Consider the following 12,478-nt stretch of genomic DNA (forward strand, 5'->3'; position numbering starts at 1 on the left):
TGCGCACAGTAACCAACGGCTTCTACATCGCAAATACGTCATGAAATTATCGCTCCAGCGCCGTGTATTGCACCGTGTGACCGCAGTATACGACGCTGGAGCGATACTTATACGACGCTGCAACGTCACGAATCGTGCCGTCGTAGCGATGAAAATGGCACTGTTTGACGGTACCCTTACAGTCGATCTCTGCCTGTTTGCTCCATCCATTGTGTGTTTATAGTCTGTCAAGGAAAAAGGGGATATGCTGCTGATCGCTTTTGGCAAGGGGAGGGGAGGATATGCGGTTTTCGATCACTTACAGCAAAGAGAAGGGGTAATCTGCTGCTTTCAATCCCTTCCGACAAGGAGAGAGAGGGAGGATATGCTACTTTCGATCACTTAGCAGTAGGGTTGAGCGACTTTTGCTTTTTTAGGATCGAGTCGGGTTTCGTGAAACCCGACTGTCTCAAAAGTCGGATCGTGTGAAATCGGCCGATTATTGTGAAAAGTCGGGGGCCGACCGAAACACAAAACCCAATGCAAGTCAATGGGGATTGTTTTTTTTGTTTTTTTTATTCTCTCTCTCTCTCTCTCTGTCCCTGCAAAATTTGTGTGTCACTGTGGGAATCGCTATATCCCAAACGTTAAGATGGCGGTTTTACCCCTTGTGACGCCGCACAAAGCGAGCCGGAACCCATGTCATCACGCTGCACACACTCCTTCATTGGCTGAAAAAAATGGCGGGGAAAGCGTTATACGAAACACGACTTTGGCGCGAAAATCGCCGACCGTGTGGCCGATCCCACGCTGGGGTCGGGTCGGGTTTCACGAAACCCGACTTTGCCAAAAGTCGGGCGACTTTTGAAAATGACCAATCTGTTTCGCTCAACCCTACTTAGCAGCATATTACCCCTTCTCCTTGCTGTTGCTATCATTTCCAACAAGAAGAGGGGGGGATATGCTGCTGATATATTCTGACAAGGAGAGGGGGTTATGCTGCTGATCGCTTCTGACAAGGAGATAGGGGGGATATGCTGCTGATCACTTCTGACAGAACTTTTTCTCCTACTTAGCATCCTGAATCCCCTCATAACTGATCCTATTTCAGGAGTCTGTTTCGAGTCCAAGGTTATATCAGTGAACCTCCCCTTTAAATACAATGAAATGTAGACGAGAATGCCAATCCTCCCTGGATCCATGCCCAGAGTACATTCATGTGAAAAATGAAGGCCTATCTACATTCAATAACAGAGCATCTAAAGAAAACCCCTGCTACGCTGGTAAAGGCGCTGAATGAGGTTAAAACGAGCATTAATAACATAGTGCAATACAAGCAGCCAGGAGCTTATGTTATAGCGGATCTGTCACAGCAGACAGCACACCGAGAAGTCTGCTCTACCATGATGTGGGAGCACCACCTGCCACCGGGGCCGATATGGCCCTCACGTGTCACTCGTGGATGGCATGCTCCTATGCATGCTACATACAGTCTGGCCAAAGACAATGACTAATTCACACGACCGCTTTTACTAGCCTAAACTATGGCCACAATTCACAGCCTGGCCACAGTTTTCGTGATCTATAAGGGTCTATAAGTGCATATATCCCCCGCTCCCACTGGCAACACTGGAGAATCCCACCAGCGTGCGCCGCAGGCCATGGGAGAACAGACTTCACCATTAAGTCTCCATCACGTGTTTGTCCTGCTCTAGCGCTGCAGGAACCTCAGGCCGAACTGCTAGAAAAAAAAAAATATTGTGCTGACAAACATTAAAGCTGTGCAAAACACGACAAAAAGAGTCATGTGAATGGAAACTAAACATACCCTCCTTCCTGCAGCGTGGACCTTCGCAGTGGAGCAGTGCTCCGTCAGGTCCGTGCCCCCCCCCGGAGGGTGCCGCCGTTTTTCTCTCAATGCATTACTTGGAAAGGTAGTCCGGGTCTGAAATTTTAAGAACGTACCATAAATATATTGCTCCCAGTTATGATGGCCGAACCAACATTGCTATAACCTGCGGGTTAAAAGGATCTTCGCTGCCTCTTCAATATGGGCGGGGGCCCAAGAAGCCACCGATTTTACTATTAGGGCCTAAAAAAAGGATTTTGGACCATAAAGCTGGCAGAGAGTGTGTTACATTGTGGCAGAGAAGGAATTGTCTAATCGCGCTTATAAGGAGGGGGATAATATATATGAGGCAAAGGCTAAAATGAGTGAAATATACATAGGGGTCATCAGAAAGGATACATGGCCTGAGAGATGTTATAGGGGCATCTAACAGGGGCCCAGGGTACGCTCATGTTACCCATGCCTGGCTGAAGTGGAAATACCCCCACACCTACTGTATATGAAAAGGCGCCACTATTGTTCATAGGCTGAATCAGGTATTGCAGCTCAGCCTATTCACTTGAATAATGCAGTATCACACATGAACACAAGTGGCGCCGTTTCTGGAGAGGATGGGGGGACTTTTTTTTTTCTCAAAAGGGATATGTTAGCAGGTTTTCGCTATGTAATACAAGAGCATGATGTAGGGGCAGAGAGCCTGTTTCCAGTGATGTGTCACTTTCTGGGCTTTATTTGCTGTTTTGATAAATCAGTGTTTTATCAGCAGGAGATTATCACTACAGGACTGTGTCTTGTAGCTACTGCTCTGGGTAACCCCACCCCACCACTGATTGGCTGCTTTTAGGGCACATTGCCAGAAAGCTGCCAATCAGGTGTGTGGGCGGGGCTACACAGGACTGCAGATTCTGAGCTCTGCAGCAGAGAATACAGAGACTGTATCAAAATGACAGCAGGTAGCCCAGTAAGTGATACATCGCCGGAATCAGGGTTTCAGCCCCTACATAATGCTGCTTTCACTTAGCAAAAAAACTGCTGACAGATTTCTTCAAATTTATTAAGTGCTCAAAGAGCCCATTGTACAAAGTCCAGTGGAAAAGCGATAGACCCGCTGAACTAGGTATCTGGGCAGTGAAGGGTATAGGAAGCCAGATTCACAGCGCCAATCTGGTTATCCCTCTGTTTAAGGAAGCATACGTAAATCCATGGCTATTGCAGTCTCTCACCTGATATTATAGATCTGCTGCATTAAAATAATTTACACATGCAAACAATGGGCACTGTCATTGCAGTGTAAAAAAAAAGAAGAAAAAAAAAAAAAAAGGGGGTTTCTCCAGGTCAAGCCATGTTCTGGATGCTTGCCATTACCATCACAGTATACATGGCATTTGTGATTATTAGCAAAAGAAAGGCACAATTATCAAGCAGTTTCATACAGTACCTGAATCTAAATAAAAAATGGTTTCAAGGTATAAAACAGATATATGCTATGCTTGCAAGTAGCTGCAATTAGAATGAAAAAAAATAAAAAATTAAGGACCGTTTAGGTCCAAAAGCTGCTTCTCTACCAGTGCACTTTAGAAATAGGAATTATTCAACTTCTAAAGACAAGTCCAACTTGGAATAAATCTTTAAACAAAATTACGGCCAGGAGCCTCTTCTGGAAAAAGTTTACCATCAATGCAGCCCAACCCACGTAAATAGGCATGGGATGACAAACATGACCGCAAATCCAACCGTGCCGTAGGTCAGGTATCGGTACGGAAGCTCCACCTCCATGCGCTGTCTTGCCTTTTTTATGTCATCACAGGGAATGCCAAACACTTTGCACGCCATAGGAATGGTGATCATCTTCATGACCGCTCTGATCAGTAATAAAACTACTAATCCAATAAAAACCCGCAGCATGGCTTTTCCCAACAGAGTCACCGTGAATGGCGGAATCGTGAAAGGTAAAGTATCTGGCGACTGTTCCTTTAAGAACCCCAACATGTAACTGACGTGCGACCCGCAGGCGATCCCGGCTCCGCTGCCCAGAATTTCTGCAGTGTCCCCGCGGGAGGTGCTCCACGTATCCAGGGTGAAGGAGAAGATGCCCAGCGCAAGGTGCAGGCTGACTATAATGAGCGGGGCATATTTATAAGTCAGGTTAAAATTGTCAATGATATCAAGAGCGGGATGGAAGACTATCAAAATGAGGATTGCATATAGGACACCGGCGACGACATCCTGCAAGAAAAAAGAAAAAGATTAGAAAATGCCGCCAAACCTTTAGCTAGCGTCCGATGCAGAATAACAGCCAGAGTGCCAGTCATATACATGCAGCCCCCAGTGCCAGGGCTTGGAGTGGGCTACCTCAGTGTCTGGAAGTAGAGAGGTGGAAACACACCTGAGACAAAGTGACCACCTGTGTATGCTGAGCGTGTCTCGTTTGGTTTTCTTTGTGTTGATCACATTCTTTTATCCTGGGAGGAAAAGGCCATTTTCTGTTTGTTTCTCTGAAGATTCATGGACTTTAATAAATCAACCTGTTTTTCACTAAGAACTTTGCAGCCTGCGCTTAAAGGGAAGGTGCCACCAGTTTTTTTGTAGTTTGTTTTTTTGTGAAATTAAGCTTAAAATAGTAAATAAAATGTATTAATGCAATGTTTGCACTGTTTGCAAACATTTCTATATGAAAAATATTCTATATTTTCTTACAAATATATATATTGACCACTAGGGGGAGCATTTTCCGTTTTAGACCTCAAGCAGCTATAGTGAGACTTACCAGCTTTACTGTTAGGCTACTTTCACACACAGCATATTTGCTGCGTATTTTTACGCGCGCGTATTTTGCTGCTGCTTTACCTGCGTTTTTTTACGCAGGCAAAAAACGCAGCTGCTTTCACACACAGCGTTTTTTGCTGCGTTTTTTGCAGCTGCGTTTTTTCAGCATTGTGTACTGAAAATAAAGTTTGTTTGAAAAAAAAAAAAGGGGAAAAAAAAAAAAGAGTCATTGAGGTCATTTCCTGTCTTTATGACTCAGAATACAATACACACTGGAGTTAACATCATGTCGATTCTGCCAGCTGCAATGGCCTTGAGCCAAAGACGCCTCAGCAAGCGGAACAGACATCAGCTGGGGTTTACTAACCCCACTGTCACTAACCCCAGGTTACTAGGGCAGGCGTCAGTCAGACGCCCCCCCTCGTAACCCTGTACGGTAAGGGTATGTTCACACGATCCTGATTTCAATCCTTTTTTTTCAGGACAAAAACCGCAGCTCTTGGCAGAAAACGCAGGTGCGTTTTTGGTGCGTTTTTGATGCGGTTTTTAGTGCGGTTTTTTATGCAGTTTTCTCTGCAGATTGTCTGTGTTTGACACAAATAAAGCTTTAACTGCAGTGGGGGAAAAAAAAAAGAAATGATGTCATTTCCTTGTCCAACCCTTTTCTTCTTCCATCCTTCATTTTGGGACTAAACACCAAAATGAGTGGACGTGTTTTGAATGACAGCGCTCCGCAGAGTGCTGAGCGTAGGCCAGATCACAGCCCGCGGATCCAGCTCTATCCAGCTATTTAAGTCTACGTTCACATTTGCGGTCTGCGCCGCAGCGTCGGGCGCCGCATGCGTCATGCGCCCCTATATTTAACATGGGGGCGCATGGACATGCGTCGCACTTGCGTTTTGCGCCGCATGCGTCACTGCAGCGCACGCATCCGGCCGCAGAGGACGCAGCAAGTTGCATTTTTGCTGCGTCCAAAATCAATCAAAAAAAGGACGCATGCGGCGCACAACGCAAATGTGAACATAGCCTAAGTGCCACGTATTTAAGTGCCACGTATTTAAGTGCCACGTATTTAAGTGCCACGTATTTAAGTGCCACGTATTTAAGTGCCACGTATTTAAGTGCCACGTATTTAAGTGCCACGTATTTAAGTGCCACGTATTTAAGTGCCACGTATTTCAGTGCCACGTATTTCAGTGCCACGTATTTCAGTGCCACGTGCCACGTATTTCAGTGCCACGTATTTCAGTGCCACGTGCCACGTATTTCAGTGCCACGTGCCACGTATTTAAGTGCCACGTGCCACGTATTTAAGTGCCACGTGCCACGTATTTAAGTGCCACGTTTCACGTATTTCAGTGCCACGTATTTCAGTGCCACGTATTTCAGTGCCACGTATTTCAGTGCCACATGCCACGTATTTCAGTGCCACGTATCACGTATTTCAGTGCCACGTATTTCAGTGCCACGTATCAAAGTGCCACGTGCCACGTATCAAAGTGCCACGTGCCACGTATCAAAGTGCCACGTATCAAAGTGCCACGTATCAAAGTGCCACGTATCAAAGTGCCACGTATCAAAGTGCCACGTATCAAAGTGCCACGTATCAAAGTGCCACGTGCCACATATTTCAGTGCCACATATTTCAGTGCCACGTATCAAAGTGCCACGTATCAAAGTGACTGAGCGCCGGCCCTAAACTGAAAGTGAAAGCAGAGCGGTGACGTCACCGCTGTGCTGTTAAGGCCGGCGCTCAGTCAGTGTCAGGAAGCAGAGGCTGGGGGACGCGCAGGTGAGTATGTAATGTTTGTTTTTTTTACTTTTACGCTGGTAACCAGGGTAAACATCGGGTTACTAAGCGCGGCCCTGCGCTTAGCAACCCGATGTTTACCCTGGTTACCCGGGGGCCTCGGCATCGTTGGTCGCTGGAGAGCGGTCTGTGTGACAGCTCTCCAGCGATCAAACAGCGACGCTGCAGCGAGCGGCATCATTGTCTCTATCGCTGCAGCGTCGCTACACACGCTACACACACACACACACACACACACACACACACACACACACACACACACTCACACACTCACACACTCCATGCTGCTTCACTGGGGGGCGGGGCTTCCCTCTTCCTGTCCGACGTCACGTCCGGTCCTGGGTGTCAACCCCTCCGTACAAAGACGCCGACACCCAGGACAAAGGCGCTGTGTGTGCACGTTAATATGGGGCCCTAGGGGGATACGCAGACACGCCGCTGCGTAAAGAATTGACATGTCAATTCTTTTTACGCCGGCGTGTTTGCAGACAAAAGCGCCGCGTTTTTTTGCGGTGTGTCTGAACGGCAAAGTGAATTTCTCATTCACTTTGCCGGCAGACGAAAATGACATTGCGCATTTTTGAAAAGCGCCCGCAAAATAGCGCTCAAAAATGCGCTATGTCTGAAAGTAGCCTAAGCTGGAAAATTGGGGCAGTAACTGCTGACATCACCATTTCCCTCCCCTTTTGGGTGGTCTAATATCCCTGGGGCAGAATGAAGAGCAGCATCACAGGGCAGAGCCATTTTGTGTGTGACTGCCCTGTGATCTGCTATCACCAGCAGTTACTGCATCAGAAACACAGCTACAGAGTTTACAGAAGAGCAGAACACAGTGGGCTCAGCAGCATGGTGGACTGGAGGAAGAGTGAAGACATGTGGTGTGTATGGAGCAGCATTAACTGAGCAGAGCTGTCTGTGACTCATCCCTCAGTAAGATAAGAAGGAGATCCAGGTCTGCAGTGATTGGCCAGGCAATGTGGAGGGAGGGGAGAGATACATTGTATGGCTGAGAGACTGATGGGAGAGAGAGCTCCCTCTCTGCAGGCTGTGAATGCAGCTTACCGGAGATCTCCAGGACTGTGTGTGAGGAGGCGGAGACAGAGCAGGAGAAGCACACAGGGAGGGCAGCGTGTAAGAGCAGAGGATGTCTGCCCAGTGCCTGGAGTACAGAGGAGCATGGAGGTAAATCACCCGCACTCCCCATCCTCCGGCTCCAGTGAGTGCTTCTCTCCTGTGATAGAGTAAGTGGAGCTCGGCAGAGAGCACTGGGCTATAATAAAATGGCGGGCAGTCACACCTACAGCAGTGAATTGTGCAGCCCACAGAGGCGTGCCCAGCTCACTGCTAATGCTGCTACAATGTTAGAGATAGGAGATAATAGACCGGTGCTGACCCTATGTCCATGGGGTGCCGTAAAATAACACTGATAGTGTCGTGAGCTGCTGTGAAACCAAGATGTCAGCCACCAGTGCCTTCTTTAAACTTATATAACACACGAAATCTGTTTCACATGCATTTAAAACTTGGTTATAGCAGCATGTTATGCTACATTACAGTGATTTATTAATGATCTACAAACGCGGTACCTTCCCTTTAACTCCACTGCTGCCAAACATTTTTTAACAGGCAACTCAGATGAATAATAATGTGAGACACCACACCAAAGATTGGTGCAATGGGTCACAGCCACGAAATCTACTCCAAACTGGCATGAGAAATACAGGAGCTAACGGGGAATCAAAGGTTTAACCCTTTCATGACCCAGCCTATTTTGACCTTAATGACCTGGCCATTTTTTGCAATTCTGACCACTGTCCCTTCATGAGGTAATAACTCAGGAACGCTTCAATGGATCCTAGCGATTCTGAGATTGTTTTTCAATTTTTTTATTTTTATTCTGTTAAACCAGAGAGTTATGCGAAAATAGTTAATAAATAACATTTCCCACATGTCTACTTTACATCAGCACAATTTTGGAAACAATTTTTTTTTTTGTTAGGAAGTAATAAGGGTTAAAAGTTGACCAGCAATTTCTCATTTTTACAACAAAATTTACAAAACAATTTTTTTTTTTAGGGACCAAATTACATTTGAAGTGATTTTGGGGGGGTCAATATGACAGAAAATCCCAAAAGTGACACCATTCTAAAAACTGCAACCCTCAAGCTCATCAAAATCACATTCAATAAGTTTATTAACCCTTTAAGTGTTTCACAGCAGCAGAAGCAACATGGAAGGAAAAAATGAACATTTGACTTTTAAGTCACAAAAAAAAATTGTTGCTAAAAGAAAATGTATTTTCCCAAGGGTAAAAGGAGAAACTGGACCCCAAAAGTTGTTGTCCAATTTGTCCTGAGTACACCGATACCTCACATGTGGGGGTAAACCACTGTTTGGGCACACGGCAGGGCTCGGAAGGGAAGGAGCGCCGTTTGACTTTTTGAATGGAAAATTAGCTCCAATCGTTAGCGGACACCGTAACGCATTTGGAGAGCCCCTGTGTGCCTAAACATTGGAGCTCCCCCACAAGTGACCCCATTTTGGAAACTAGATCCCCCCCCAAGGAACTTATCTAGATGCATAGTGAGCACTTTGAACCCCCAAGTGCTTCACAGAAGTTTATAACGCAGAGCCGTGAAAATAAAAAAATCATTTTTCTTTCCTCAAAAATTATTTTTTTGCCTACAATTTTTTATTTTCACAAAGGTAACAGGAGAAATTGGACCCCAAAATTTGTTGTCTAATTTGTCCTGAGTACGCTGGTACCCAAAATGTGGGGAGGAACCACTGTTTGGGCACATGTCAATGCTCGGAAGGGAAGTAGTGACGTTTTGAAATGCAGACTTTGAGGGAATGGTCTGCGGGCGTCACGTTGCGTTTGGAGAGCCCCTGATGTGCCTAAACAGTGACCCCATTTTGGAAACTAGACCCCCCGTGGAACTTATCTAGATGTGTGGTAAGCTCTTTGAACCAAGTGCTTCACAGAATTTTATAATGCAGAGCCGTGAAAATAAAAAATAATTTTGTTTTCCACAGAAATATTTTTTTAGCCCCCAATTTTTTATTTTCCCAAGGGTAACAGGAGAAATTAGACCTCCAAAGTTGTTGTGCAATTTTTCCTGAGTACGCTGAGGCCTCATGTGTTTGGGTAAACCACTGTTTGGGCGCACGTCAGGGCTCGAAAGGGAGGGAGCACCATTTAACTTTTTGAACACAAGATTGGCTGGAATCAATGGTGGCGCCATGTCGCGTTTGGAGAGACGCTGATGTGCCTAAACAGTGGAAACCCCTCAATTCTAACTCCAACACTAACCCCAACACACCCCTAACCCTAATCCCAACCCTAACCATAATCACAACCCTAACCCCAACACACCCCTAACCCTAATCTTAACCCTAATTCCAACCCCAACCCTAATTCCAACCCCAACCCTAATCCCAACCCCAACCCTAATTCCTAATTCCAGATCGCCCCCGTCAGTCGGTGGCAGCTCAGGGTCTCCAGCCGTGCCCGATGATGGCTGGATTGTAATATTTCACCAAGTTTCATTGGTGAAATATTACAATTGCTCTGATTGGCTGTTTCACTTTCAACAGCCAATCGGAGCGATCGGAGCCACGGGGGGGGGGGGCAAGTACAAGCCCCCCTGTGCCTGCAGGTCAGGTGAAATTTCGGTTAACAGTTTCACCCGACCTGCAGGAACGCGATCTTGCCATGACGCCACATAGGCGTCACAGGTCGGATTGGCACCGGCTTTCATGACGCTTACGTGCCATCACAGGTCGGGAAGTGGTTAAATAGTAATTTTAATAGATAATATTTGATGGTAAACAATTAATACAATATGTGCATGAAGACAGATAGATGAATGACAGCCATAGGTAAATCAAAGCCACCAATGATTCAGTGCAAGGTACTGTACATAGCATATAATTATAGGTAAGAGGAGCACAGAGCCAACCTTAATACAGGGTGGGCAATTTATATGGATACGCCTAAATAAAATGGGAATGGTTGGTGATATCAACTTCTTGTTTGTGGCACACTAGTATATGGGAGGGGGGAAACTTTTCAAGATGGGTGGTGACCATGGCGGCCATTTTGAAGTCGGCCCATTTTGGATCCATCTTTCTTTTTTCCAATAGGAAGAGGGTCATGTGACACATCAAACTTATTGAGAATTGAGAAAAACAATGGTGTGCTTGGTTTTAACATAAGATACGAGATGTGCAGCATCTGAAACAACGGATACTGGAAGCCTGTGCTAGCATTTCTTCTGCGGTGTTGCTATCAGTGTGTCAGGAGTGCGAGAAGAGGGCCGCATTGACAATCCAACACAATGGGCAGCACTTTGAACACATTTTATAAGTGGTCATAAACTTGTAAATAACTCATGAAATAATAAAGTTACGTTAAAACCAAGCACACCATTGTTTTTCTTGTGAAATTCTCAATAAGTTTGATGTGTCACAAGACCCTCTTCCCATTGAAAAAAACAAAGTTGGATCCAAAATGGCCAACTTCAAAATAGCCGCCATGGTCACCACCCATCTTGAAAATTTTTCCCCCTCCCATATACTAATGTGCCACAAACAGGAAGTTGATATCACCAACCATTCCCATTTTATTTAGGCGTATCCATATCAATGGCCCACTCTGTATATGGATTCCCAAGCTCAATGAGCATTACATATATGTGGGATGCCTCTCACAGACACCATACACAATATTCCCTGTAAAAAGTGACATTCAAGTACGCTCCACCTTGGTAAGATGAACCCCTTCCAGCCACATATTTATTATGCTCATTGAGCTTGAGAATGCATGTATTAATGTTGGCTCTGTTTACCTTCAAATATTGTCTATTGAAATTACTATTTAAACCTTTGATACTCTGTTTGCTCCTGTTCTGCTTTCAAACAGTGGAGTCCCCAAGTTATTATTTATATATCTGAACAGTGGTAGCAGTAAAATATGATCTGTGTACACTGTGGTTGTCAATTCCAACAGATGCTCAGTAGGATCTTTTCATTGTGCAATATTCTCAGTGCACAGTGACATTGCACTCCATCATTGGCTCTGATGAGAAGTGACAATCACTGTGCAATATTCTCAGTGCACAGTGACAGTGCGATCCCTCATTGGCTCTGATAAGTAGGAATCATTGTGCAATATTCCCAGTGTACTCCCTCATTGCCTCTGATGAGAAGTGACAAGTCAGCAGGAGAGCGAACTGTCAGTGCACATTGTAAGGAAGGAACGAGCAGCAGATACAAACAAGTGACATCACAGAACTGACAACTGAAGCATGCGTAGTAAAGTAGTGACAAGCCCTTGAAACGTATGTCACTGATGACGCTTTGTTTCAGGGAGGGGTCAGAGGCTGTGATTGCAGCATTGACATCTCGATTGAGCATCCCAGCATGCACTGGGATTCTCACACAAAATGTCATCACAAAAGTAAAGGAAAAAAGCAGTTAGGTAGTGTAGTGAGGGAACAGTAGGGACTTTAATTACAGTATACTAAAAAAGAAAGATTAGATGACAGACATATTTCAGTTTAAAATATTTTAGTTTCGGACCACCCTTTTAACAGGCTCACAGTGGCAGTTCCATCCCAGTAGCTGATGATCACAACTGAAAGTGCCAGTATTGTAATTTTTTCCAGTTGTTACTGCACACGGGACTTACCAGAATGGAGTGCATCCCCATGTAGACACGACTAAGGCACACCAAGGTACACCAGACCACGGCGAGCAGGAGCCCGATAAAGAACGGATACTGAATCAAAAGGAAACAGAAAAAAAAGATAGCATTAAAACCTGAATGGAGAAAATGCAGAAGCCGCTTACATAATACTGCGATCCTAAAGGTACCGTCACACTAAGCGACGCTGCAGCGATAGCGACAGCGATGCCGATCGCTGCAGCGTCGCTGTGTGGTCGCTGGAGAGCTGTCACACAGACCGCTCTCCAGCGACCAACGATGCCGAGGTCCCCGGGTAACCAGGGTAAACATCGGGTTACTAAGCGCAGGGCCGCGCTTAGTAACCCGATGTTTACCCTGGTTACCA

General features: G+C 45.6%; 1 protein-coding gene across 1 annotated transcript in view; it reads right to left on the reverse strand.

Annotated features, from left to right (window-relative positions):
* Window positions 1-562: 562 nt before the first annotated feature.
* Window positions 563-12,478, reverse strand: part of SGPP1 (sphingosine-1-phosphate phosphatase 1) — a 31,093-nt gene continuing 19,177 nt past the window's right edge. The window contains exons 2-3 of the mRNA XM_077265932.1: window positions 12,097-12,186; window positions 563-4,054 (exon numbers count right to left, since the gene is read on the reverse strand). Of these exons, the coding sequence (XP_077122047.1) occupies window positions 3,503-4,054; window positions 12,097-12,186 (642 nt within the window). The 3' untranslated portion in view covers window positions 563-3,502. The remainder of the gene's footprint in view (window positions 4,055-12,096; window positions 12,187-12,478) is intronic.

This window comes from Ranitomeya variabilis, chromosome 1, assembly GCF_051348905.1.
Source record: "Ranitomeya variabilis isolate aRanVar5 chromosome 1, aRanVar5.hap1, whole genome shotgun sequence".
In the NCBI taxonomy this organism is placed as follows: Eukaryota; Metazoa; Chordata; class Amphibia; order Anura; family Dendrobatidae; genus Ranitomeya; species Ranitomeya variabilis.